This window comes from Melospiza georgiana, chromosome 2 (assembly GCF_028018845.1).
Source record: "Melospiza georgiana isolate bMelGeo1 chromosome 2, bMelGeo1.pri, whole genome shotgun sequence".
Lineage (NCBI taxonomy): Eukaryota > Metazoa > Chordata > Aves > Passeriformes > Passerellidae > Melospiza > Melospiza georgiana.
The window spans coordinates 103132650-103159344 of record NC_080431.1 but is presented as its reverse complement, the minus strand read 5'-3'; the positions used below and the strand labels follow the sequence as shown (position 1 = coordinate 103159344).

The 26695-nt window shown below is 40.2% G+C and overlaps 1 protein-coding gene across 1 annotated transcript; it reads left to right on the top strand.

The window, feature by feature from the left end:
• Nucleotides 1-3075: 3075 nt before the first annotated feature.
• Nucleotides 3076-25812, top strand: CLTRN (collectrin, amino acid transport regulator). Its single transcript, XM_058018349.1, has 6 exons — nucleotides 3076-3152; nucleotides 3523-3581; nucleotides 9347-9432; nucleotides 16435-16551; nucleotides 19663-19857; nucleotides 23935-25812. The coding sequence occupies exons 1-6, from the start codon at nucleotides 3086-3088 to the stop codon at nucleotides 24083-24085; spliced, it is 675 nt and encodes a 224-aa protein (XP_057874332.1). The 5' UTR covers nucleotides 3076-3085; the 3' UTR covers nucleotides 24086-25812.
• The last annotated feature ends 883 nt before the right edge of the window (nucleotides 25813-26695 follow it).

The window sequence follows — 26695 nt, the reverse complement described above, 5'->3', positions numbered from 1 at the left end:
TTCCCTGGGATTTTCCATTTCAAAGACATTGAAAGGAGCAGAAAAAGTACATTGCTAATCACGTGGAGAAGATTGAGGGGATTTGTTTATTTGTTTTACCAAGTCATATGATTTCTTGACTTTTCAACAAATTTCTCCTGATTTGTTCAGTAGTCCAAATTTTGATATATTTTTAAATTAATTCATACAGATTATACATGAACTTCTGTAGATCAAAAGCACTGAAAAAAAAATTACAGAGATACTCTTATTTTCAACCAGGCAGACAAATTAATTTGGTATAATAAGAGAAATAATTCTTTGCACTAGTACAGTGATATTTCTGGAATGCAGAAATGTGCACGAAATTCTTCATGGCTATGACCTGTAGCTCCACAATAGTTAGGAAAAGAAAAGATAATATAAAAGAGGAACTGCTTAGAAATCTAACACCTCACAAAGTAGTCAGTTAAAAACATGCCTTGCATTTGTGCCTGAAGATTGTAATTTATTCAAGCAAACTGATGCCTGACTGATTAATCAGTGGCAAACAAATGCAGACATGCTTAAACAGTGCTGTGTATCTGGCCAAAATGGAAGCAGAATCTGGGCAGAAAGTTATCCATGCATGTAGATTTATTACAAAGATACAAAGTGGCATAATGTCTGTCTGTCCTTTTAGATTATACAGATATACTCCATTTATAAACTGAAAAGTTGCAGTGCTTTTTTAAGACACTATTTAAAAATACCATTAATTTGAAGCAAAGTTATCTTCCTGCTAACACCTGGTGTATTCTTGCACGTCCACCTGGCTTATTTACAAACTGTGCTGGCTTTGGGAAAAGATTTATAGATGTGTAGCAATTGGTAGATTATGTGCAGCACTCTCTGCATCTACAATTGGATATGCACGTGGGCCTTCAGCTGGATGCATTTGGCACACATCCACGTTGCTGTGCACGTATATATCAACTGCATGATGCTCTCCCTGTGAGCTCTGAGCTGGGGTGTTTATCACACTGCTTCTTCTCCTGGCCTCCTCCCCTCTCTGCTGGAAAAAATAATTTTTCTTGCTTCTTGCCAGCAAGACAAATTGGGGAAAATCAGCCATCCTGGCTGGAATTCAGCAGCTCTGATCAGGGAATCCAGTCATGTTCTCTGAGTTTGTTCCTGCTGGGTGTCATGTCCCTTTGCTGTACTTTGACACTGGCCCCATGCCATTCTGAGGGGAAGAACTGATTTATGATGTTTTACAGCAGGGGGAAGTGGTGATGCTGTGTATCACACTCAGTTCCATTGGACTTCTGGCAGCAGGGAAAGAGTGCTCGACTTTTTTTTGCTCTTCCCGAGTTCTTCAGTGTTTCCTCTAAAGATAGAAAAAAGTTCATGTGTTTGCTATTGAAGCAATGCACATGAATTCACCATGAAACTGACTGCATTCACATTCTTTAAAGATTTTTCTAAGTTACAAATGCTACAGGAACCTGGAAGTCCTTCATATATCTGTACATTTTTCAGTGTGCTCCTTTTGATGTGCATTTACACAGCATGTTAATTTAAGCTGTCATTAGAAATAAATGCATCACTTTTTTGTTTTCATAGGCATAGATTGAACATCTGAGCAGATAATGTATCCAATACTTTTGTATCCAGACTGGGTTGCCTAGTGAGAGCAAAGAGGTGCCTGGGAATCAGCTTGGTGAATGACTTTTAAAGATGGGCTATCATGTCCTTTAACAGTGGCCTCTAAAACCAGTTTAAATTAGTGAAGCAGTAAGTCCTCTGCTACCCAAAAGTCTGAGTATCTAATGCAGTAAATACTGGTTATTGTTTTTCATAAATTCAGCCCACAGTTCAGTCAGATTTTTGTACTGTGTGTCATTCATGTGAAGCTCTTTGGGTTTGCAGTCTCAAGACACTTCTTGGTGCTAAAGGATCAACCGAAAGTAATTCTGAAATGATCTTCGAGGTAGGACCAAACCATTAATCAGAGTGGCTACAGGGGGAATAGAGCAACATAATGAAATAAAGAAATCCTGTCTTACTGCCTAGATTGCAGACACTGTACAAATACCTGCAAATACATTTCAGTTTCTGAATTCTTTTTCCTCCACATTTATTTATTTGTCTTGGTAAACATTTGATTAATAGTGCAGAATGCATTAAAATATTTCCACATGTGTGTGTACACATATATACAGTGGGTCATGCCTATAAAACAAAAATACATTCCTTTTCAACATGCTTCCTATTAAGTCCTTTATTGCACCTCTGCTTATTCTAGTTGCTACCATAATAAGCCTCTGACAGGAAAAAACTATTTCTCCCTGCATATAACAGTTCTTTTCATGCAAAGCAATGCCTCAGATGTAAGGTGTTTTTGTGTAGAACAAGGCATTAACTCTGCTGGGCTTGGGCAAGGACACAGGAGTGGGGCTGGGGTGGGGATAGGGGGACACGGCACTGTGCCCATCAGGCTGGCTCTTCCCAAGGGCTGTGAGTTCCAGGGCAAGTGAGGGGCAATGCCTGAGCCCTGTTTTTTGGGTCCAGGTATTCTGTATTCATCACACATTTCTTTTGGTGAGGTGAAAAGGGTGCCCAGTCTTCCTTTATCCTCAAGAACCCTCAGTGGGGCCAGACAGTTTCCCTGGAAGACAGGTGGCAGCTTCCTTTGGGATCTAGTGGCAGCCAAGCTTCAGATTCGCCTGCCGTGGGTAGCAGTTGCCAGATGCTTGGGTGTGATGTGCCACAGACACTTTGTGTGTCTGACACTATGCCTGTGAGAAAAAAAGATTGGCCTGGAACACTCTGTAAAATGTTATATTTTTCTAAAAAGGAATAAGGAAAATTAAATACTTGTTGCAGTTTTTTGGTTTTGTTGTTTTTGATCTTTTTTACTACAGAGAAAGGTAGTAAATAACTAACAGACGTCAGTTGTTTCTAGTGCCTGTTTTTAGCTAAAATAACGGGGGTTAATTATTAAACCTTTTACTTGGTTGATCACTTGGGCTCCTGATGCTTTAATCCTGGGTCACACAAAGTTTAAGAGTGCTTTACAGGGGAGACTCACTTCTTTTTGCCTCAACCTTTCCATGCTGACGGGATGTTACGGGCTTTGCTGCTTATACTTTCTGTAGTTGCCATTGCTCATGCTGAGCTCTGCAAACCAGGTAAGATTTGGAGCTGATTCCCATCTTTCTTTAGGTAAAGTAGCTGTCAGTTTAGACTACAAAGCTGCAAGCTTCTAAGATTTTTATTTTAACTGGTTGTCTTCAGTTTGAAAATTGAAATGCTGAGTATTCACATCTTTTTTTATGAGTTTGCAAATTAAGTATGGAAGTTGGTTGCACTTCAAGAGGTCATTGTAAACTTCATTAAGAGTCTCTTGGACTTTTTTCACGCAAGTAATTTCTCCTAAACCTGTGATTTCTTAAGATGCATTTAGAAACTAACATTTGTGAAATAATCGGGGAAGTAAATGATTTAAAATCCTATTTTGAGTGACTACCAATATATGTTTGCTTTTTTCTCTTTTGTCAGATGCACAGAATGCTTTCAAAGTACGGATTAGTATCAAAACAGCTTTGGGAGATAATGCAGTAAGTAAAATATTTTCACATACTCTTCCTAACTCAATATCTGCCAAAACAGAAGTACTGTATACTATAAAATTTGTGAATGCAATGCAAGCAATTTATTCTGCAATGTTAATTGTAATAGTTTGTTCAAGTCATGATCCAGGCCTCCATTTCTTGACATTTGACTAGCCCACTCCTTAAAATGTCATCCTTTAGGAGAAATATAAAGCTTGTTTGTTCATAAAGATAATTTTCTGGTCAAAGATTTTTTTGTCCTGTGGAAAAGCAGTAGGGATGTTACACTTTATACATGAGTAGTGCTGCATAAATATAAGTCTGTATTTTTGGAAAAGCACTTCTGCTCGGGAGTGCTAATTGTAAAGTCAAGCATGTCTCTGAAGAGAAGCCGGAAAAGATTTTTAGGTCTTTATGAAATGGGACTTTATATCAGGCTCTCAGACAAGCATTAACTGTAGAGATCATTCAAGCATGTCTCATCAATTCCCTGCTAATGGAGGGCTTCAGATAGTGGCCTTTCTTCTCTGCCTGTGGTGCACAGGCTTGTCTCATGAAATGCTGTGGCTTAATTCAGATCTTTGGGCTTAATGTAGAAATACTGGTGTGAGCAATGAGAGCTGTGTAAGAGATTGGGACATTAGATGACTGAGTGGTCCTTCCTGATCTAAAGCACTATTTAATATGTCAGAGCCCAGTATTTTGTTAGTAGTTTTGAATACTTAGAGCAAATCTGCAGCATGTTAACAGGGCTCAGCAGGAAATTAGGTATGAAACATCCTGGACAGTCATGTCCTCTGTAAGTCTGGTGCCTGATCATGTTATGAGCCATAGGAAACAGAAAGCAGTAGGTTACATGTTTTAAAAGACTGGTGATATGAGAAACTCCCTGTGACTGGAAAAGCTGTTCTAAAATTACCCTGAAAGATCAGGTAATTTAAACTAACATTAGCAGGGACCAAAATTTCACTGGTAATTTTATAACACAGACAAAGTACAAACAAATATTCAAGATACCTGCTAAAGTAAATGTCTTGAAATTCATAGTGAGGTCAATTCTCTTGAGTGGGAGACTTTAATTAAACAGTAGTGTGAGCCTAGGTTTTTTTTTTTTTTAATTATTAAAAATAGAGTAATACTATGGCTGAAAATATGTCAAAATAATTAATAAAGCTCCTCTTGATGATAAGTGCTAATATTTTGATTTAATCTTGGTTCAACATAGTAACAAAGAACAAAAATTGCTGTTCCTGGTAATATCCTTTTTTAGTGCCTTTTTCTTTTCCAGTTGTAGTAAAATAAGGGGAGGTTCTTTGATAATTTATAATTTTTTTTTTGTTTTCACTGAAAAAGGGTATGAGACAAATCATTAGCCTTGAAGGCAGTTTGTATTGCTGGGAAAAAAAAAGCCATAACTGAGGAGTCTATTGTTTTTTTGTAGTTGTTTATGTCATAGAACAAAGTGTGTGAAAGCTCAAAGAATGGGACAGTCAAGAACAGCATTTTAGAACAACAGCTTGCTGAAAGTGGTATAATGCTATAGAAAATCATCCACAAACAATAAACAATTTATTAAGTACACAGGAGGTAGTAGTTCCTTTTCATAGCCATTGAAGTCTTCTCTGTGAATGACTGAAATTGAAAAATGAAACTACTATGAAACTGAAATTCATTTCATTAAAGAATTTGGGGCACTTTACTTCTTTGTGTTATTTTAGCAAAGAGAAGTGTAATACTGTCATTGTGTCACAGCAGGACATGGTCAGCTTGGTTCATTTCTAGGTCACTTCAAGCTCCATGATGGAGCTTGGAAAGCCAAGATGCTGTGGGAATTTTTCTCTAGAAGTGTCAGGATAACTCCAGTGTACATTCAGGGGCATAAGAAATAGGTTGGTGCAGCTTTTCTCATGGTGTAGTGCATGCCATCCCCTGTGTGTGAGACTGATGAAAACAGGACACCATTTTTTGATTTGTTCACCAGGTAAGCTGTACCCTGAGGCAGGGAGTTCCATTTGGTGTATTTATTTAGTTCTTATCACAATGGAGCTGGAAAGACCAGCTCTGATGCAGTAGGTATTCACCTGTTATCATTTTATTTGCCAATAATGGGTGTACTTGACAGAGGTGTTGTTTGCTGATCTGTGGGAGGAAACACAGGGCCTGTAAGCCTAATCATGGAAGGTGATTTATGAGTCTCTCTGAGGATGGTTTTGACTTTATGAGTGGCTTCTGGAATAGCTACTATTCAGTAGTTGCTTTCTGTTCATGGAGCCAGCAGAGGGGTAGAGAGTTAATTCAAAAGGGACAGAGGCAACTAGAGAGTGAGAGGAAGTGACGGGCACTGACAAGTCTGTGTAACTTGGTGTCATCACTCATTTTCACCATAAGAGTCAAAGAGTTTGCACTTCAGGGGCTGCATCCAGCTGAACTAGACTGTGCACTTCCCTTCAGGCTCATGTGTTCAGGTTGCTTCCAGGGTAGTGGATGAAAAAGAGGAAGGCTGGCATACACCTTGTGTTTGCCACCAGATGGGATCCAGAAGTGTGTGTCTGTAGCCACTCTGCAGTTTGAATGGCTGTAAAGTTAAGCACTGAACCATTCAGGAGGGAAGAGGTCTTGGATGGTCCCTAGTCCTCACCTTCTCAAAGCTGGGTCAACACTGAAATCAGTCCAGGTTGCTCAGTGCAATCTTGTAATATTATATTTTCATATCTTAAATTTGGTCTTTTACAGCACTATTACAGCATTTCACCCCATCAGCAACCTACACTCATCATCTTTCATGCATTATCTCATCATCTTCTTCATTCAGTAAGAGGCATTTAAGACGCCTTTCACAGTTAGCTGTGTCCAATTCTGCTCCTCCTTAACTTATAAAGGATGGCAAGTGCAACTGAGCCAACGTCTTTGTGTTGGTTCCTTTGCAGCACAACAAAGATGGTAAATTTAACAGTTCTGATACCATCATATATTGTTTCATTGATAACAGTTATGTTTACAGCATGTGGTTCCAAATTATATTTAAATATGGTTGCAAATGATATTTAATGTTTCCTCTAGAGCAGCAGAAAGTGTGCATCAATATCTGCAGTGCACAGGGACATCCTCAGTCATCAGCTGTGCTCCAGGCCTTTGCATTTGGAGGACAAAGATGAAGCTGAGAAAGCCCCATAGTAGAATGAATCAGTTCTGGTGGAGGGTGTTCCTGCCCATGGCAGGGGGGGTGGAACTAGATGATCTTCAGAGTCCCTTCCAATCCAAATCATTCAAGGTTTCTTTGCACCTCTGATTAGAGAAAGCTGCCGTTTAGAAACAGTTTTCTGGAAATTCATGCCCACCTGTCCTGAGTTCATACAGTTTGTTAGCTTTAAGTTGTTCTTGCCTTACTTTTCCTCCTCATTATGTTGCCTCTCCTTTGTATATTCCTGTATGCAGTCATGTACAGGGGGTCTTGTTCACTTGGAGCCCACAGCCATGTCCATCTCCCCTACTTCCTGTTTAGTCTCCATTTTCTTAGGCCTTCTTGCCCTTCTGCCCAAGAGGCTGTCTGCAATATCTTCTCCTGGCTCAGGCAGACCCTTGATTTCTGCTGATCTTTCTCTGCCAGTCTCCTCCCCCTCTTTCTCACAGTTTTCTGTTTATTCTGTCTCTTTTCCTACTCTAAGAGTGCCTACTCTTTCAACTGGGCCTGGAATTCCTCACTAGAAATTATCTTCCCTGATTTGAGATACCCTTTTTGTTACTCTGACTTAAAGAAGTGCTAGGCTGCTGCATTATTTATGAGAGCTGTGACAAATTGTGCATGTATATATGCATTGCAGTAAACATAAACATACTGAGTCCCTGCACTTGGTAGTGCTGCATTGTATTTGTGTTCACATGAGCATGAAATGGAGTGTGCTTCATCATTATCTATTTTCAAGACAACTGATTAAATTATCTCTACAGCTGGTTTAATTCACTGGCTAACAAATGACGTCTTTTCTGTCCTTTTGGACCTGTTCTCAAAGACTGCAGATGGCATGTGGGGATTCAGTCAATAATGCCACACAGAGAGAAACCAGATCTTCCCTTTTAGTAATGCAAATTGTGCTTCATGGTTTAAATACAGATATCTTTAAAATGATGATAAATAGTTCTATAGCTCCAATCGGTATTAATTCCTTTACTACACAATCTCTTTCAGTACTAGTTGCTCTCATTACTGTCACATTTTCATCAGTGCAGTGGGATCAAAACACATACTTTTATAACTTTTTTCCAAGGAGTTTCTCTCTGGTTTTTTTTTTTTTTTCAATTTTAGTTCCCAGGTTGGCGAGCATTGTCACAGTGTGCTCACAACCCTCTTCATTCACAAGGCAGGAGTGGTGAGTCAGAGCCCAGGTTCTCAGCAGTGCAGCTTCACTTTGGTGCTGCTCAAGCTGTCTGCTGCCTCAGCTTTGGTGTCCCTGTCCTATCTCACCTCAGAGAGCCCATTTCACTCAACATTCATCTAGGGATGAGAAACAAGATCACTTTCTGCCATTTAAATTACTCCCTCCATCCCTGTTCAATTTCCCAGCATGCCAGTACAAGATGAGGGCTGCAGGTACCTGAAAGTTGGATTCTCTTTTTTTTTTTTTTTTTATGGAGAGGTTGCATCTCCACGCACCTAAAATCAGAATTTAAAAACCAGAATTAAGATTTGGAATTTTCAATGCTATCTACTGCTTTTTGGTGTACATTGCTGTTTTTTGAATGTGTTATAAAGGACCATAAAAAGTAGGTCCAAGTTGAGAACAGAGCTAAGTGTCCACACCACTGGGTTTCTGGTTTGGGTGATTACAGAGCAGATTTTTTTAATGCTGAAAGTTAAAGATTAGATTTGTGTTCTGACTGACTGAAGAAAGCTGTTTCTAACCTTCCTTAATATAATTCCAAGAAACTAATAATCTTTGTAATCTGCTGAAAGGGGAAGAAATTTAATCAGTATGCCTCAGTCATGGCTCCTGTTATAAGAATGTAATAGATGCAGTTCTTACAGGTCATTAGAATTGCATATGTGAGTGAAAGCCCAGGGGAACCCAGTGAAGCTGTCCCAGAAAACTTAAATTATGAAAGCATGATTTTTCATCAAGACAACAGAGAACAGTTTTTGGAGCCTATATTCTTCTTCTTATTGAGGTAGTAAGGATGCTATTTTCTCTCTTTTATCTCACATGCAGTATAATAATCTTTAATATATTTGAATCTTCTTATAATCAGGACAGTGTGCAGCAATAAGGCTGCAATCTCAGCTTATTTCCTGGTGTCCTAATGTCCAACTCCCAGAGACCACCTTAAACAATGGTTTTTTATTATTATTTTCAGCCAGAGCCAAATAGTCTTAGAGGGTGGATTTAAACCTTTTACTTTAACTCAGTTTCTCCAGCAAAAGAGGCAAGGCTACGAGTGCAGTTGTGTGGGGAGAATTCTAATAATATGTCTAGTCTTTGGTAGAATAAACTTTACATCTCCAGTTTGGTCAGCTTTCAGAAATATTCAGTTAATTCAATTTTTGGAAACATTCTTTTCAATTTATATTATTTATATTACAGGCTCTATTACACTTTTTTTTCCATTAGAAAAAGTCCTTTGTCCTCACTTAATAATGGGCATTCATTTTCTTAGCACAGCCAGAGAATTTATTCATTTTCTTGATCAATACAGCATTTAAAGTTCAGCGACTCTTTTCCCTCTGTGTACTGCCAGCACTGGTGCTGAAACTAATTATTTTTCATCTCCCTTTACAGTATGCCTGGGATGCTAATGAAGAGTACCTCTTCAAAGCAATGGTGGCTTTTGCAATGAGAAGATATTCCAGCAAGAGCACAACTCAGTAAGCATCTGCTTGGATTTGCCTTATACATATTAACAATGCTGCATGTAGTGACCTGTCCTCTGCTGTACTGAGCTGTAGAAATCATTATATAGAGATTCTAAAAGCAGGCTGTTCCACTGTGCTTCTGACACCCAGTTACATATTCAACATCACACTGCCTCCATTTCAACAATGTTCAGTCTTTGAACCAGTGTCCCTGTGGATCTCAGTGGGATGGTGCCAGTTCACTTTCAGCAGAATGCAGCAGGAAGATTTGGCACCTTCTGGAGACCATGCTGGGAGGAGGTGAAGGGACGCCCTGGGAGGTCAGGAAAGGCAGCACAGATCTCTGGGGGAGCAGCTCTGGTGCATCCTTCCTTAGAGCTCAGCTTCTGCAGTGTGCTGGAGATGAGCTGACTCAGAGCCCTGGGAGGTGGATAGCCGTGCCAGTGCTGTGCTCTGCATTCCTAGCCCTGGTATCACAGCAGCGGAGTTTCCTACCATCACCAAGTCTCAGATGTTGTAGTGCAGATAGAAATCAGCCTTTAATTGGTTTTGGGATTAAATCTACCCTGAGGTATTGAGTGTTCTTTGCTGGTTTCTGATCCTTGCTACTCTATGAAATTAGATACCAGATTAGACAGAGCACTTAGCAAGCTGTATTTTCAGGATGTTCTTATCTTTCTTAAAAGAAAAACCTTGTAAGTGCATTTCCGTAGGCCTATTATTTTTTTACTGTTTTTCAATCTGAAATGAAAGATTGACAGTTCTGGTAGGCTAACAAGGATACGGTTTTCAATTTACTTAAAAATAAAACTGCTTCAGGCTGTCATTGCATCAGGTGAAGCATATTCCACATTTGAAAAGAGATTAGTTAACTTTAGTTGCATGATGATTATTGGGGCTGCTGCCTTTCTCTTAAATAAAAGGGGATTTCCCCCTCCATGTGACAGGAGTGTTTGATTCCTGCTGTTTCATTTTTATTCCTCAGAGGTGGTCTCCTTTGAGCAAAAGAGCGGTTACATCAAGCTTAACAAAAACAGCCAAGTGTGCTACTCAACCTAATTAAAATGGCACTTAAAAAAATTAGTTCAAGATACAAGCTAATTGCAGATGATTATGTAGGACTTTTCTCAGGTTTTCAAGGCAGCAGAGTTTTCATTCGGCATCTGCTCCATAAAGATTCTCTTTTGTATACTTATTTTAGTCCTGGGTCCTTTTTTAAAATTATTGTCTTCCTTCAAAGTCATGCTTCTTTCACACAGCAGAAACCTGTGTCAGAAGCAAGTGATCTTTTTTCTCTTCAAGCACTGGTTTTCTGCAGATTAAAGTAAGGTTGCTGCAGGAATGGGAAAAAATCACGCCAGTATGGAAGGAGTAGAAGTTTTAATGGCAGTTATCTGTACCCACTCTGGGCAATCATAGAATTTATACTCATTAATTCAGTTCCTATCTAGAGAGTTTTTCCTAGGGACAAGTATGATGATGCCAGTGTTATTCCAGTTTGGAGGTGGTGTTGCATACGTCAATAATTCCCTGCTACTCATTTGGTCAGAGAAGTCAGTATAGTATTTGGAATCAGCCAGCTGTGGGGATCTTTACCTCTTTTTAGGATGGTATCTGACTTTCTCATGGGATATAAACTTGGGTGCACCCCTCCTGGGGTGTATATTGGAGTTATAACTGAAAACTCATGTAGGACTTAGAGACACCTTTGGGGTCATTATAGACAGCATGTCACCTGCAGGAGAGCTCTGAGATCTCACAACTTCCTAGGCAACAGGCTGAAGAGTCTCCTATGCACAGATCTCTCTCAAATCCCAAGGGACCTCAGAGTCCCTGTTTAGTGATGGAGAGGCTGGATGAACCTCCCAGTACACCTCAAATAATCTGCCTGTTACATGGGAGCAGGAAGGCTGTGAAAGCTTCCATCCTTTCCCCACCCTTGGGGCTGGCAGCTGGAAGGAGGGAGTGCAGTCCTGCTCCATCCCCTCTGCAGTGGGCATGAAGGTATGGGAGCAGCCAGAGAGAACAGCAGATGCTGTGCACAGGAACAGCACCCTGGCAGAGCTGGTGAGGACACTTCACTGTGGTGAAGAGGGAGGCCACAAGCAGGAGCTTGTAGCAAATAAATTACATTGCACTGCTGGCAAATAAATTGCATTTCACTACAGGAGCTTTTGCAGGAAAATGTCAACAGATTTTCTTCAGGAGATGTAAAAGACCAATGACCAATTATTCTGTCATATAAGGACAAACAAATTGCCTGTGATTGCATTCTGGTACCATCTAAACTTAAGGAAATTTTGCATCTGGTTAATTGAAGTTTTTTTCAAAATAAAACCTATGAAAAAGATCACTATTATTTTATGTAACTAAATACTGGTTCTGCCAGGGTGTAAATTATGCATGTGGCCATAGCCAGGATGTGACAGACCTCTGCTTTAAAATCCCATTAATTTCTAACACACCCACAGCCTTGAAGTAACTCACAGCCACAACTAACTTCCACATGTGACACAAATGCCATTAATTTCAGCAAACTGTATCAAGCCCCAGAATAATTTGTCTGGTGGATCAGGATAACCATTGTTGTAGTCTGCCCCATAATTTCTGATATTTGAAGTCACCTCTTGTTTGGTTTCTGAAGGTGGATAAAAGCCAGGCTGTGGTGACAAGCATTTCAATGTGAGGCTGCAAACAGCAGCTGATGCTGTTGCTGCCCTTGTGTAACCACTGAATGACCCAGCACAGAATGGGGAGGACTGCATGTTACATCTCAAGCTCTCGAAAGTTAATTTCCAAACTGAAATTTAATAAAGCATGGAGCAGTGTTTTATGTTTGAAAGGCCTGTCAAATTTTCAAGTTTGCACAAAACAGAAGAAAGGTACAATCAATTACATTACTCAATAACTATTAATAGAGTTACAAATAAATACTTCTTTTTCAGTGGAGAATTAATACCCCATTATTTCCTGCTTTATAGATGGCCTTTCAATTGATTCTCAATTCATATGGTCATGAACTACATAAGGCAACCTTTGATCTCTCAGTGTTAAAAAATTATTGTTGTAGCCTGTGTTAGCAACCCTGGTTTCTCTAATCTGTGACTCATTTGAAATAATATGCATTTCTTTTGGGCCTGAGACTAGTTAATCTTTAGAGCAGAAAGAATGTCAACACATTTGTTTTCATTCAAATAACAGAATCTACTTTTGGTACATCATTCTCCCATTTATAGATAAAAAACCCTGCAATTTTCCTTATGAAGTGATCAGGAAAAAAATTCATCTACATTATCCATCTTCCTAAGACAGGCTATTTTTTGATACTAAAACTATTGTGACCATTTAGAACAACAAAATAAAGCGTCTGGAGTAAAGCTGTTAAATCAAAGTAATCCCATGGCTGCTGAGAGGAAAATAATGTTCCTTTGCAGAAGCAGCTGCAGAGGCCTGTGTTGGAAGAGGTGTGATGCTTTTGGGAGAGCTGGAGATAGGCACTTGGGACTTGGGGACTGTGGTTCTTCCATGAGCTAACAGCCATTCTGGGCACTCAGCTCCTTTGGCTCTCTGACAGCTCTTTCTTACCCCTAAGCAATCATTTAAATCTCCACAAGGAACAATGATGGTGTTTCAGGTCAAGGAATTGCCAGGGTTTCCTGCATTCTACTCACTGTGTATCAAAGGAAATGCAATTTTGGATTTTTGCCATGGTGCCATAAGGCCAAACCAGGATTTTGTCATTTTGATGATAACAGTCTACTATAATCCCATGTCAAAAGTCTATCAACTGCTAAGGAAAGGAAAAATGTCCACATATATATTTACAAATACATCTGATTAGTGCCTGGAGAAGTCAGGTTTCTCAGATCTACGCAGTGTGATGGCATAGTTGCAATGGTTCTCTGTTTTTTCTAGGTTCTCTGGTTTTCCTCCTATGGGAGGAAAAAGAGTGCACCACTGCACAGAAATTGCCACATTGGTGCTTGTTGAACCAGTCTGTTTAGGTGTTTACTCATTCCCTTTGAACTTCTCATGAGTGGGATTATTCTCTTTGGGGTCTGGAAGGGTTTATGGCATTTGATTTCCGCTGATGAAAAAGAGGTGGTGGTGAAACCAGAGTTTGGATGCTTGTAATTGAGAAGGATTTTAGAAAGAACAGGGAAAAGAAAAGAAGCCAAATTTACATATCCTAGTGCAATCCTTGCTGCCCCTTGTTTCAGTGCTGATTGTTCTACAGAGGGATGCTATCCCTGTGGTGATGAATGCCTTGTCTCATGCTAAAAACTGTGGCACTTTAGGGGAGACCCTGGCTTGAAGAGTCTGGGTGTTCTGCCAGTCCTTGTCTGCCTTTATCTGTCTCTTTGGGGATCAATCTTTCTTACCCCATTTCAAGAACATCTGTAGGGCAACACCAGCTCAGATTTTCTACCTGGCCTGTTTTTTGATTGCACCACAGAAGCTGCAGCTTTAGGAACTTTGGCAACATGAAGTTTTGGGTCCTACTGTTGTAAACACCGAGATAGAAAACTTTCTCTGCAGTTACAATTTTAAATATTCTGTGAAGTCAGCAAGAGTTTGTCAGCCACCAGCCAAAAGTAGGCATTTTTCCCCTCTCCTGTAAATTTTGTGCTTTCTTTTCTTTTGCAAAGAATAAATCTGCTTTCATCTTCTGACCGTTGCCAGCAACTGATGTGAATGTCTTTTCAAATTCCAGAGGATGACTTTCCTCTTTTATCCATGAAAATTCTCTGTAAAATTGATACTGTTCTAGAGAGGTAAAAGTGGTCATTTTGGCTCTGCAAAATCACTGCTTTCCATTTTATTGCATATCTCTCTGGAATGGGTGCTTATAGACCAGAAAGCCAACTGCATCCTGGGCTGCAGCCAAAGCAGTGTGGCCAGCAGGGCAAGAGAGGGGATTCTGCCCCTCTGCTCTGCTCTGCTCTGCTCTGGTGAGACTCCACATGGAATGCTGCATCCAGCTCTGGGGTCCCCAGCACAGGAAGGATATGGAACTGTTGGAGCAAGCTCCAAAGAGCCAGAATGAAATCAGCTCAGTTGGCTGGAGCATGGTGCTAATAATGCCAAGGTTGTGACTTTGACTCCTGTGTGGATCACTCCCATAAGAGTTGAACTTCATGATCCTAGTGGGTCCCTTTCAGCTCAGAATATTCTGTGATTCTCACATTAGAGGACTGGAGCACCTTTCCTTCCAGGAAAAATGAGACAATTTAGTTTCATTAGCCTGGAAAAGAGAGACTTCTGGCATGACTTTATAGCACCTTCCAGTACCTGAAGGGAGCCTATGAGAAGGGTGGAAAAAGACTTTTGATAAGGGCCTATAAGAAGGATGGAAAGAGACTTTTGACAAGGGCATGACAGGACAAATGGGAATGTCTTCAAAATGATAGAGTAGGTTTAGATTAGATATTAGTGAGAAATTCTTTACTGGTGGTGACTCACAGACACAGGCTGCCCAGAGAAGCTGTGGATGGCATCCATGGCATTATGCAAAGCTGGACTAGATGGGGCTCTGAGCAGCTTGGTCTAGTGGAAGGCTCACTGCCCATGGCATGAGAGTTGGAATAAATCTCTAAGGTCCTTTTCAGCCAAAGCTCTTCTATGATTCATTGAGATAGATAGATTAGATAGATAGATAGATAGATAGATAGATAGATAGATAGATAGATGAAAGATAGATAGATAGATAGACAGATAGATAGATAGATTAGATAGATAGATAGATGATAGATAGATAGATAGACAGATAGATGATTGATAGATAGATAGATAGATAGATAGATAGATAGATAGATAGATAGACCTCTGTAAAATGATCTATTGCACTACCTGGGGCACTCAAAAAAAGTTTTCATCAGGAAATAAAACATTTCTACAAAATATTAATAGTGAGGCACTGCGATCTGCTTTGCAAGCAGGTCCCTGGCTGAATGGGGAATGCCCAGGCATGGAGATCCTCTCTCCCTCCTGTCCCTCTCACCCCCAGTCCCCCCAGTCCCCCCAATCCCCCCAGTCCTCCCAGTCCCCCGCCAGTGCCCCCAGTGCCCCCAGTCTCCCCAATTCCCCCCAGTCCCAGTCCCGGTTCCCGCGGGGCCGGGGCCGTGCTGCCCGTGGCCGGCAGGCGGCGCTGCCGAGCAGAGCGCGGGGCCCTGTCACGGCCTGGAACGGGTCGGTTTTCACTTCCTCTGCTTAAATATTCGCGATTCTGTCATTTCAGAAGGGTTTTCTGATGTTTCCAACATTTACCAGTAGAAATCTAAAAAGAAAATCGCGTATAAAAGGCATTTCGCGGACTATTTTCTTACTATGCCATGAGTAGCTGCCTGCCTGTGCCCCTCCACATTTAACTTCACATAAAACTGAACAATCTTCCTTTAAAATAGATAATATAAATATTTGATATAGCATAGGCTAAAAGGAAGAGGCCAGTGCCACTAGAATGACTAAATTTAGCTTGTTCCATGCACTCTGTGCCTGGCTCTGTGAACAAAGATGTCAAAAGCTATAACATCAATTCCACTGATCCCTCCAACAAATGTATCTTGTAGAAGAACTGCACTTACTTAACAACCACGTGGGCAATTCTCAATGACTGGTTCCTGTGGTATTTGCTGTCAAAACCAGAATTCTTAGTTCACCAATGCACTTCCTCCATTATATGGCCTTTGTCATAGCCAATGATGATTGTTATTCAAATATGTATTTTTCCATTTGATTAGACTAAATGTATGTCCAAGACCATGAAAGTCTGTAATAGATTTAGAAATTTATTTGAAAACTCATTTGGTCTTCATAAGCTTGATTTCTTTAAAATCATATGGGAAATGGGAAATGGGTAAGTGGTGTTTCTTTCTTGAGTATTAACTGTTAGCTTTTTTAAAAATAAGAAATTTTTCCCCCTTAGTTGAGAGCAATATTTTAGGAAAATCTAAAATATTTCAATAATTCCTTCCATGCTTCTTTAGTGATGATTTTTGTTTTAACTGTCTGCAGAATTTCCAATGTGCTGCTCTGCAATGTGACAGACCGGGTGTCCTTTTGGTTTGTGGTCACAGACTCTTCCAAAAATGTGACAACTGTTCCTGGAAGTGAGGTAGAGGCAGCCATCAGGTACAGTCACTGCTCTTGCAATGTTTTCTTCCCTGTCTACTGAGGATGTTTTGTCTCTCTGAGCCTTTTATGAATGAGCACTCTGCCTCTTTAGGGTTGAACTAATCCAAGTTGCTAAAACACTGAGGGCACAGTACTCTTTAATGAATGTGAGATTAGAGGATGTTTAACAGTCCCACAGAATGCAAAGAACTTGAGCCTGGGGATTATAACTTTGGAAAGAGTCTCTGTTGATGCTGGATACTCTGAAGAAATCTAATCCCTTTCCAGAGCCCCACCTGTGATGTGCTGTCCAGTGTGTGGCACACTGCTCTCATCCAGCTCTCATCACATTTCCCAGTGAGACAGGGGATGGAAGGGAACACTTTCTGGGTGGGATTAATACAATTTAGCTTTTACTGCATGGTACGTGCACATCTACACCTGGGCCAATGACTGTAGGTTCCCCTTCAGTGCTTCTCACTAACAATTCATCTGAATTAATTTGGAAGTCAGCTTTCACATGAGAAGAGCTTGTGTGAACTCCTCATGAGCAGAGCTGGCTGTGTCCCAGCTTGGCTTAAGCAATCTTGTGCTCACATTCTTTTCATACCAGCTCCTTCTAGAATGCCAGTCAATATCCCAGTTGAGCATTGCCTGTACAAAGTACAGTGCACTACAAATCACTTTGCCTTCTACTGTCACATTCTGGAGCAAGTAAAAGGAAGAATTTGAAACTGACAAGGGAAAAAGAAAAAATGGGATAATCTGACTTCAATGGTCCAAAAAAACCTGCACCAGGGGTTTACAGGGATGAGTCCCTCAAGCAGCATAACACAAATATATTTCTCAAGCATGGAGTGGAAAATGGATCTCTTTGTTTTCAGGCATTCTAGTCTGTCTTGAAAATTCGTGTTATCGCAACGGAGGTGTAATGCCTAATTCCTGATGAATGAGTATGCGTTCTTTTGGAAAGATTAATTTAAGCTTATGAGCAGATTAAACTATTTCCTACAGAGACACCAAACAATAGCTTCATAGCATTAGTGGAGGAAGCAGATTATTTATTCACTGAAGCTCTCTGTAAGAGTGCTGGAATGCGGGGGTTTTGCATTTCTGTTATTCTTTGATACATTCAGTAGCATAAGCTGATTTATTTAAGTCTTTTACGTGCCCTGTTTGGCACAGAAATTGGATGGTGTTATTGTTTGGTTTTTAACTGTTGTCTGTCACCTGATAAAGAATATGCTATTTATGAAAAGTTTTAATTCGTACCTAATTTAAAAACAAGAAATAAAATGGTCTATAAAACTAATTTTTTTTTGTTCAATTGCTTCTGGTTGCAGGCTTCCATACAAAACCTTCATTATAATTCTTCATGCTAGGGTAGCACATAGCACTAGTCATGGACTACAATATTGTTGTATGAGATTCCTACAAAGTAAGAATAAAGAGGAAGGTAAACCATGTCAGAGCTCTGTATGATATTTGAGATTTTGCATAAATAAACACAAGATATAGTTATGCATATACAATCACGAAATGCACTTGTAGTTGCCTGCATGTGTTTCAGCACATAATTCTGAAACTCAAGCCACTAGATGAGGGTAAACAATGCTTATTTCAGCTGTTCACAATGATCCTTTCATATCAGTAAGGAAATCTTTTCCAAATGGCAGACAGCTTACAGAATTATGAGTCTTAAAACATGCCATGGCTTTCAGTCCTGTCCAGGAATGCTGACTTTCCATTGAGGCTAAGAACTTCCTGTTTAAGGGACAGCCAAACATTATCATTTCCAAGAAGAGAAATTTGTTAAATCTTACCCATATTTCCCATACATCTTTTCTTAGGAAATAATTGCTTTGTGGTAAAGGAATTTAATTATATACAAGAAAGAGCTGCATTAATTCAGACAACTGCTATCAAAAAGAATCTCTCAAGATCTATATGTGTAATCCATTTGCTTAAAAATTTTTAACATTTTGAAAAAGCTAATGAAAGATACTTCTAAAGATTCATAAATCTGCATAGATTTAGATCCAGGAGTATCTTACAGGCAGTGAAAATGGGTTAAGATATCCACTAATGGATAGCGGTTGTACTACTTCTGTGAAAAAGCAAATTTCTCAGACTTACAGGTTCTCATATGCAAATGTCAAGACATGTAGAAAGTACAAACCCCTTTAGCTGAATCCTGCAGGGAAGAAGGACATGTTGGCAATAGGTGTGGATTCTTCCAGACCAGATTGTGTCCTGTGCCTCATGGATCTAAGAAAATCTGCAGCAGCAGGGGCAGATGTACCAGCCCATAACATGGAGGATGGTTCAGTTTGAGGAACTAGGGGGCAGCTGTGAGTAAATCCTCGAGCATTCAAGGGTCGATCTGCCACTCCTGTGCTAAACTTGAATGCTGCATGAGCAAGGCAACAGAGCCAGCCTTACAGCTTACAACCTGCTATGTCTTCAGGACATGGTTCAAACCAGAAATAAATAATAATATTGTACTTCAGGTCTCATCTGTGTTTCCCAGTTTTTCAGATAAATGCATACAAAAGTCTGGTGTTCAAAATGTTGTAAGTGTGTGGGTGTCTGTGGATTACTGAGGTCTCTGTTATAGTCTCTGTTATAGTCAAGATCTGTGTAACCTTGCCAACATCATAGAATCACAGAATCATAGACTCACAGAATCGTTTAGCTTGGAAAAGACTTTCAAGGTCATCAAGTTCAACCTTTGACCAAACCACCACTGTGTCAAGCAGACCATGGCACTAAGTGCCATGAGCAGTTGTGTCTTGAACACCTCCAGGGATGATGACTCCACAACTCCCTGGGCAGCCTTTTCCAATGCTTAACCACCCTTGCAGTGAAGAAAATTCTTCTGTTGTCCAACCTGATCCTCTCCTGGTGCAGTTTGAGACTATATCCTCTTGTCCTGTTGCTGAGAGAAGAGGCTGATTGCCTAAAGGTGGAAAACTTCCTTTTATTCATCATGCTGGATGACATTCAGCCCTGCCTAACTTACAGCACATTCATGAAAAATCCTTTTATTTTCTACTATCTTTTTAACTTGTAAAATACCTTTATAAAGAGTTGTGATTTTTTTTTTTGTTTTTTCTTTTTTCCCTGAAGGATGAACCGGAACAGAATCAACAATGCCTTCCTACTGAGTGACAAAACGCTGCAGTTCCTGAAGATAACCTCAACCTTATCACCTCCTGTGGAACCCTCTACACCTGTCTGGCTTATTGTCTTTGGTGTTGTTCTTTGTCTCATTGTGGCTGGGATTGTTTTCCTCATTGTTTCAGGGATTCAGAAACACAAGAAGTAAGCAGCCTAGCCTTTCTTCTGTTTTAATGGAATACTGATTAGTTAGGTCAGCTGAGCTGGTTTTGTGTTTCAGAGCAGCCTCAGACAGATTAATGCTGTGCATCATTCCCTAGCTAGGCAAAGGTAACCCATCTCTCCTTTTCTGAGGAAAAGACTTAAAATTTTTAACTGTAAGGTATAGATACCTTAGTAATTTTATGATGTAACAAGGAAATGGGAGAGTGTAAGAATATGATCCTGGAGGCCACCTAACTAGAGATGAGCTTTGAAAAGACAATTGATGTCATTCTTGGGAAGGTTTATTGTGCCAGGGATGAGTCTCCTTTCACAGACCACTCACATAGGAGGGGGAAGGCTGGCATTGACTGTGTGCCTTACAGGGCAGTTGTGTCAAAATCTGGTAGGGCTAAAGAAACTGTGCTGCTGCAGCTTGAGAAGACTCAGGAGAGCACACAGTAATGATTAATGTATGGCTGAAGGGGGCCTGCTCACTGGAACAGAGCAGGGTTTCACTTAACATCCATGATTTGATGAGCTTAAAATACGCAGCCCTTCACAGGTTCCTGGGCAGATCTACCCATGATCTTAGGAATTTTTCTGGTGATAGGGTAGGAGAGAGAGATACTGTCTTTTCCTCTCTATTTCTGCCCTGGTGGCACTGGTGAAAAAGAGAAGGGTATTCATGCTTCCCTAGTGTGAGCATGTGGGAGCAACACAGAGAGCAGGTGGAGTTTTGATCCTGACACCTCTGCTGGCTCTGAGTTGAGCATAAGGAATAGAAATTTCTCAGCTGAGTTGAGATTCTGCCATAGAAGTTCAGCCTCTACCATGATTTTGGCTGTCACAGAGTTTGGATTTACACAAAATTATGACTTCAGCAATAGATTCATAGAGGAACAGCAGAAGAACTGAAAAAGGGTACATTCCTGCTGACAACCAGATAATATCAAAATTATTGACTGTATAATGGATTGTATCCCCAAATATATCAGAAAAAGGAATTAACACATAAAAAGTGGTATGTTGCAGAGACTTCTCCTTCCTGCCTTTTATTACCTTGAAGAATGTTAAAAGACCTCAGAAGAACAAGACCTGGGAAGGTTAAGTGCTTCTCATAGAGAACCTTTAGTAGTGCAGTCAGAATCCCTTCAGTTACATTTTTCAATCAGAGGAGTTACATGAATTTCCAAAACCCCTTTCTGTTTTCTAAAAAAATCCCACAAAACTCAGCAAACAATAGATCAAAGATACTGTTGGGGAAAGAGTCTGGGAAGGTATTTGGAATTTGTGGATTGTTATAAGCCCTATCACAGCCATGTTGTATGGACTGAATTATTTCATGCCCTAAACATAGGCAACCTGTAAAACTGAGTGATGTTGCTTCCTGAAGCCCATATCTGCTCTCTGTGATAAGAGCATGCAGTTTGGCTCTGTGTTTCTTAATAGTGGCTAAATTTAAGGGAGTCTTTGAACATTTCATGTAAGTGTAATAAAATAAACTAGGATAAATAGCTGGGATTTTTCTAGCTAAAATAATCAATTGTGCTTCATATCATGCTGAAAGATAGGATTTCCCCCTGTATTTTCAAAATAATTCAGCTGAGCTTGAGCAGTTCCCCTCAATATGGTGCAAGCTGCATGTTCTCATCATCACACTGCCATTAGTATGGCTTGTTGCTGCCTGCCTGTGCACCCTCTCTGTCTCATGCTCTTGTCCTTTTAGTTGCTATGCTTTTTCCACTTCTCCCTCTGTTTCCCTACTCTACCATTACATAAAATCTTTCCTCAGAGCAGGCTCATCTGTGGCTGAACTGTAACCCTCCTTTCACATCAATAATACCTGCAGGCAGGGGTGGGGAAGTAAAAGAGAGGGTAAACCAAGCATATATTTTTTCTATCTATGGTTGCAAGGACTGGAAAGGTAAAAGGGATGGTCTGGCTTATTTGGCTTCTTGGAAAAAAAAATCAGAGAAAAGGATTTCAAAAGCACTGATCTCTTTGTCATACAGTGGAGTAAGTGACCAGGTTTTCAAAGGCTTTAGCATGTTCAATAATTTGTTTTCTTAGAAGTCTGCCCAGAGCTTACATAATGGGAACCCTGTTGCCTAGTAAGCTATGTTGGAAATCTGACCCCTAGGATGGTGTCATCTTCTCATAAATCTGGCATTTTGTCTTTAAAGGCCTTTAAAATGCCATGTAAATACCTCAGTTCAGATAAAACCAAAAGCACGTGCTCCAGGCTGTCCATGCTCAGGGTGTCAGGGAAGGGGAGTTGGCTTACAGAGGAGATTGAGTACTGAGTTAGACTCATGCATCATTTATTGAAGTGAGAGATGTGCTGAATTCAGTGCCTGCAGTGAGCTGGCTCAGACACACTGTCTCCCAGCCTTGTGTTTGCTCTTCTGCCCTTGCAGGAATAGGACATCTCCCCCTACAGCAATAAATTTGCCACCTGCCCAGGGCACAATCATCCTCTTCAGTCTACCCTGAACTCACCCAAAGTCTCCCCTTATCCCCCTGCAGCAGGGGCCATAAAAATTGCCTTGGGAAGAGTGAAAACAGAGCCAGCACAAGGTCTTTTCCTTTATTAGTTCCCTCAGGAATTAATTTGCAGCTGTGGGCCTTCCTGACCTGGATTTGGTCTTCTTGTATGTTTTCTTTCCCCTTAACTGTCTCTTCCCTTAACTTCCTTTAACTTAAGGTGTTGAGTCACCCCTTGGATTCATGGAAATTTTTAGCTTCTCTGAATTCCTCTGATAATGAGTTTCACATATCTTCTACTCCTCTCATTTCTTTTGAACCTCCTTAGTAACTTTCATGTTCTGCCCCCACAGTTTTATGTTAAAGAACGTTCCTTTTTATCAGTGTGAGAGTAGCCAGAGGTCAGAGGTTTCCGCTACTACACCCCAAGTTTATTTTAACAAGTCTGTAATGTGAAGAATCTCCCAAAGGCCTATAAAATTTTATTATTGTTAATATCTCTGTCGTTAGCAGTTACTCTGAATCAGACTTTTACTGTTGTCCTGAGTCAGATTGTTACAGTGCACGTTGTGAGATAGGAAGAAGCAGTGCACCTGACCTTTGAGTTGCTTGTCCTCTGAAACCGCTGATGCTGCAGGCCATAAAGTACAGCAGGTTTTTCAACTATGAACTAATTGTTCCCAAGGTCAGAATAAATCTGGAATTAAAGGAACATCGTGACCTCATATTTGTTTATTACATCTTTTAATGATTGTATTTTAGATAATATTTTTAGGGTTTTTTTCAATGTAAAGAATTTTATTCAACCACTGTTATGTTTTTGGGAGAGCTGGAGTCTGGAAAAGTGGAAGCCATGCAATTGTTTGATCTAGAAAACAAAAGTATAAAATACTGGGTAGGAAGGTGGCTGCTAATGAAGTTTGAAGGAAAAAAAATGCAGATTTGCAGCACTGAGATTACCTAAGGAAGTAATCATGAATATTCTGAGGAAAGTAATAATGGATGTCATTAATGTCTCCACATTTGGAGGCTATAGTTAATCTAAGACTGATCTGTTTCTAAAAAATATGTCTTATTTTGTACAGATCATGGGGTGTGATCTATAACATACATTGCAGGGTCAGATTAGTGTAGACCTTTCTGATGTAAAACAGACAATGCAAAACAAAAAAACCAGACAATGTAAAACAAAAAAAGACATGCTTAGTGTAGACCTTTCTGATGTAAAAAAACCCAAACAGATTTAGAGATTTTTTCAAATTTTGTTTTGCTCCAGCTTTTGTTTTGTACCTTCTAGTCATGTTACAGAATAAGAAGGTGAAATAGTATTTAAAACATACTTAGAACATGCCTACTTAAGGTTTTCTGGTCTCCAATTCTGAGCTCAAACTGCTAAACTAGGGCTTCCAATCTGTGGGTTCCCCAGCTATTTAGATACACTCATCTGGTGTATTTACTACAGCAAGGAAATACACCAGACTGTGCCTTTAGGAGCACAAACTTCTAACTAAATATGCAGCTTTCTTTCTATGGAATCATTGTGAAATGCTGCTGGTCAACAGAATAAGATGATCTTTTCTTTCTTGTTTTTAGAAAGAATAAAGAGTCAACAGAGAGAGAAAATTTAGAAGAGAAAGTTGAAGTGACACTAGAAAATGGGATTCCTTGTGAAGCACTGGATTTAAAAGCAGGCCACATTAATGGAGTCTTTGCAGCAGATGATGACCGGTTCACATCCCTATGAAATGCTGCCACTGCTCTCTGGTGGTTTTCTGAAAGACTCCTGTGCCTGCCTTTTCTCATCACTACTCCTGAATGTCAAACATGAAGACAAGAAAAATGTCCTTTCACATGATTTTCCTTGAGAGAACCTTTTGCTTGGGTCGTCCTCCATTACAGTTCTTTTTCGTGAGCAACGCAAATAAGAAGGCCTCAGATAATATCCAGAAAAGATTTCCAGGAGATGTGTGGCAGAACAGGGTTGGAACCTGCCTTGTGCCAGGCATCTCATTTATAATGATTATTTAAATATGTCCATTGTTTGTTTTTCCTGACATAAATGTGGAACTGCTTTATTCCTGAATGTCACTGGGAGATCATCTGTCATTGTCAATTCTTGATGGGTTTTTTCTCAAGCCATATGGGAAAAGTTTCTCTGTAAAATTACTTCTGTTTGCTGCTATGTAGTATGCCTTTAGATGGAACAGCCATCAGTGCATGAAAGTTTCCAGTTACTGAGACACATAAAAGCTTTCACAGCCTCTGTAAGATCAGGTCAAAATACCTGGATCTTGTATAGCTCTGGGGCTAGCAAAAATCTGCTACTAGGTGTTTTTCACTTAACTGTCAAGGTTACAGATTATGTGAGCTGGAAATTTGCAAAAATCTGAAATTGGTTGAAATTAAAAGTTGCAACAAAGGGCAGATTTTCCACAGGTGCAGTCAGTATTTTGTGGCCCAGCTCTCATTAAACCATAGAATCACAGGCCAGCCTGGGTTGGAATGGATTTGAAGACCATCTTGTTCCAATTCCCCTGTCATGGGCAGGGACATCTTCCACTAGACCAGGTTACTCAGAGCCCCATCCAGTCCAGCCTTGAGCACTTTCAGGGGTAGGGTATCCACAGCTTCTCTGGGCAACCTGTTCCAATGCCTCAATAACCTCACAGTAAAGGATTTTTTCCAAATATCTAATCTAAACGTGCCCTCTTTCAGTTTGAAGCCATTCCCCCTTGTCATGTCACTACATGCCCTTGTAAATAGTCTTTCACAGCTCTCTGGAAATGCCTTGCTTACAGTTTTTAATAATAAAACTAGAGTAGATTTCCAGCATAGCCAGCCTGGGGTCAGATGAACCTTCATGATCATGTGATAGGTAGACAACTTTTGAAAGGATTCAAAAGATTTTGAAACACCAGTTGCTGATGTTTGGTGCACCTGATCTGGATAAGTGATAAAATTCTGGCTGTCTTCAGAAGCATTGGTCAACAGAAAAGGGGAGTTTTGTGTGTGGGTAACTGTAAAAAGATAAAGGAAATGTGTTGAAGCAAAATATGATATCTGCAGTCACTAAGTATCTGCCCACATCATTGGAGGCAGGATTTGCCCATTAACCATCCTGTTTCCAGTGTCATGTCTAGAAGCATATTAGAAAATATCTTTGCTTATTAGGATTGTTTCATCAGACTCCTCACCAACAGGAACAGGCTTAAACAAAGTAAAAGGTGCTTATAAAGGACCATCTGGTGTTCTGAAGGGTACAAAGGTTTCTTGTTTCCCAGAGTGGAAATCCTTCAACCTTTTGTCTGTATTGAGCACCTTTGACTTGTCTCAGTACTGGCTCTTAGGACCAGTGTCAGCAGAAAGGAGGGAATGGGAAGGAGAAGGGGAAGCAGCAGGGTGAAAGGGGAAAGCTGAGCAAGGGAAGCCCAAAGCTAGGGGAGGCAGGAGAGAGGAAGGCAAAATACAAAATAAAACCATGGAACCCACTAATCACTTGCATAATGTGGTCTCATTTGTCACAGTTGTCTTTGATGTCCTGCTGGTGGGTCCCTCTGGACAAGGACTGCATCATCTCTGTGTCCCAGTGTGGGCTGCTCCATTCTGGAAAGGATTAATAAAGTTGGTTATTAGTGATAATATCTCAGTGCTTCAAAATTACCATCCACAACATGTGGATGTGTTTCTCACAGGAATGTTGAAGATGAAGTTTGCCAGGGTTGGAGGGGAAATATAGAGTACAGTGTTATTACTGCCTCAGTTGTTGCTCCAAGGTCTCTCATGCAAAGTTTTATTGAAGTAATTCAGATCCCATCATTTCTAAACATTCACACTTTTCCATATTTTGCATGACAGATATCTACACCTCAGTGTGACCACAAAGGTTTGCTGTGTCTGCAGCACTTCTGCAAGGACCTGTGAAAGATTTTGGTGAGAACAGCTTAGAAGTGAAAGAGCAACCTCAAGTTACAGATTAAGAATTGTTGTTTTCCTGCATTGTACTATATGATACTGAAATAAAATTCTCTTGAGATGAAAAAGGGCCAAGCTTATCTGAGCATACTTCTCAAGGCCTGAGTGAAGGTTCAGTTTAGCCTATGGCACTGGCCACCAATTTGAAAACAGATTGAAATCCTCTAGACAAGAAATTATGCAATGTGTGCTGACTGTGGTGGTAAGTATTTAATCAGTGTCTTCCTGACAGCTCACCTTTTACAGCAGTTTGGCTTAATTTTGTGCTAATGATGGTATGGGATTCACCCAGAGCATACACCTAGCTTGCCTCTCTGCTGACAGAAAATGGCTTGAGAGAAGCAAATGATACATGAGCAGCCATATACTACATTTAGCAACA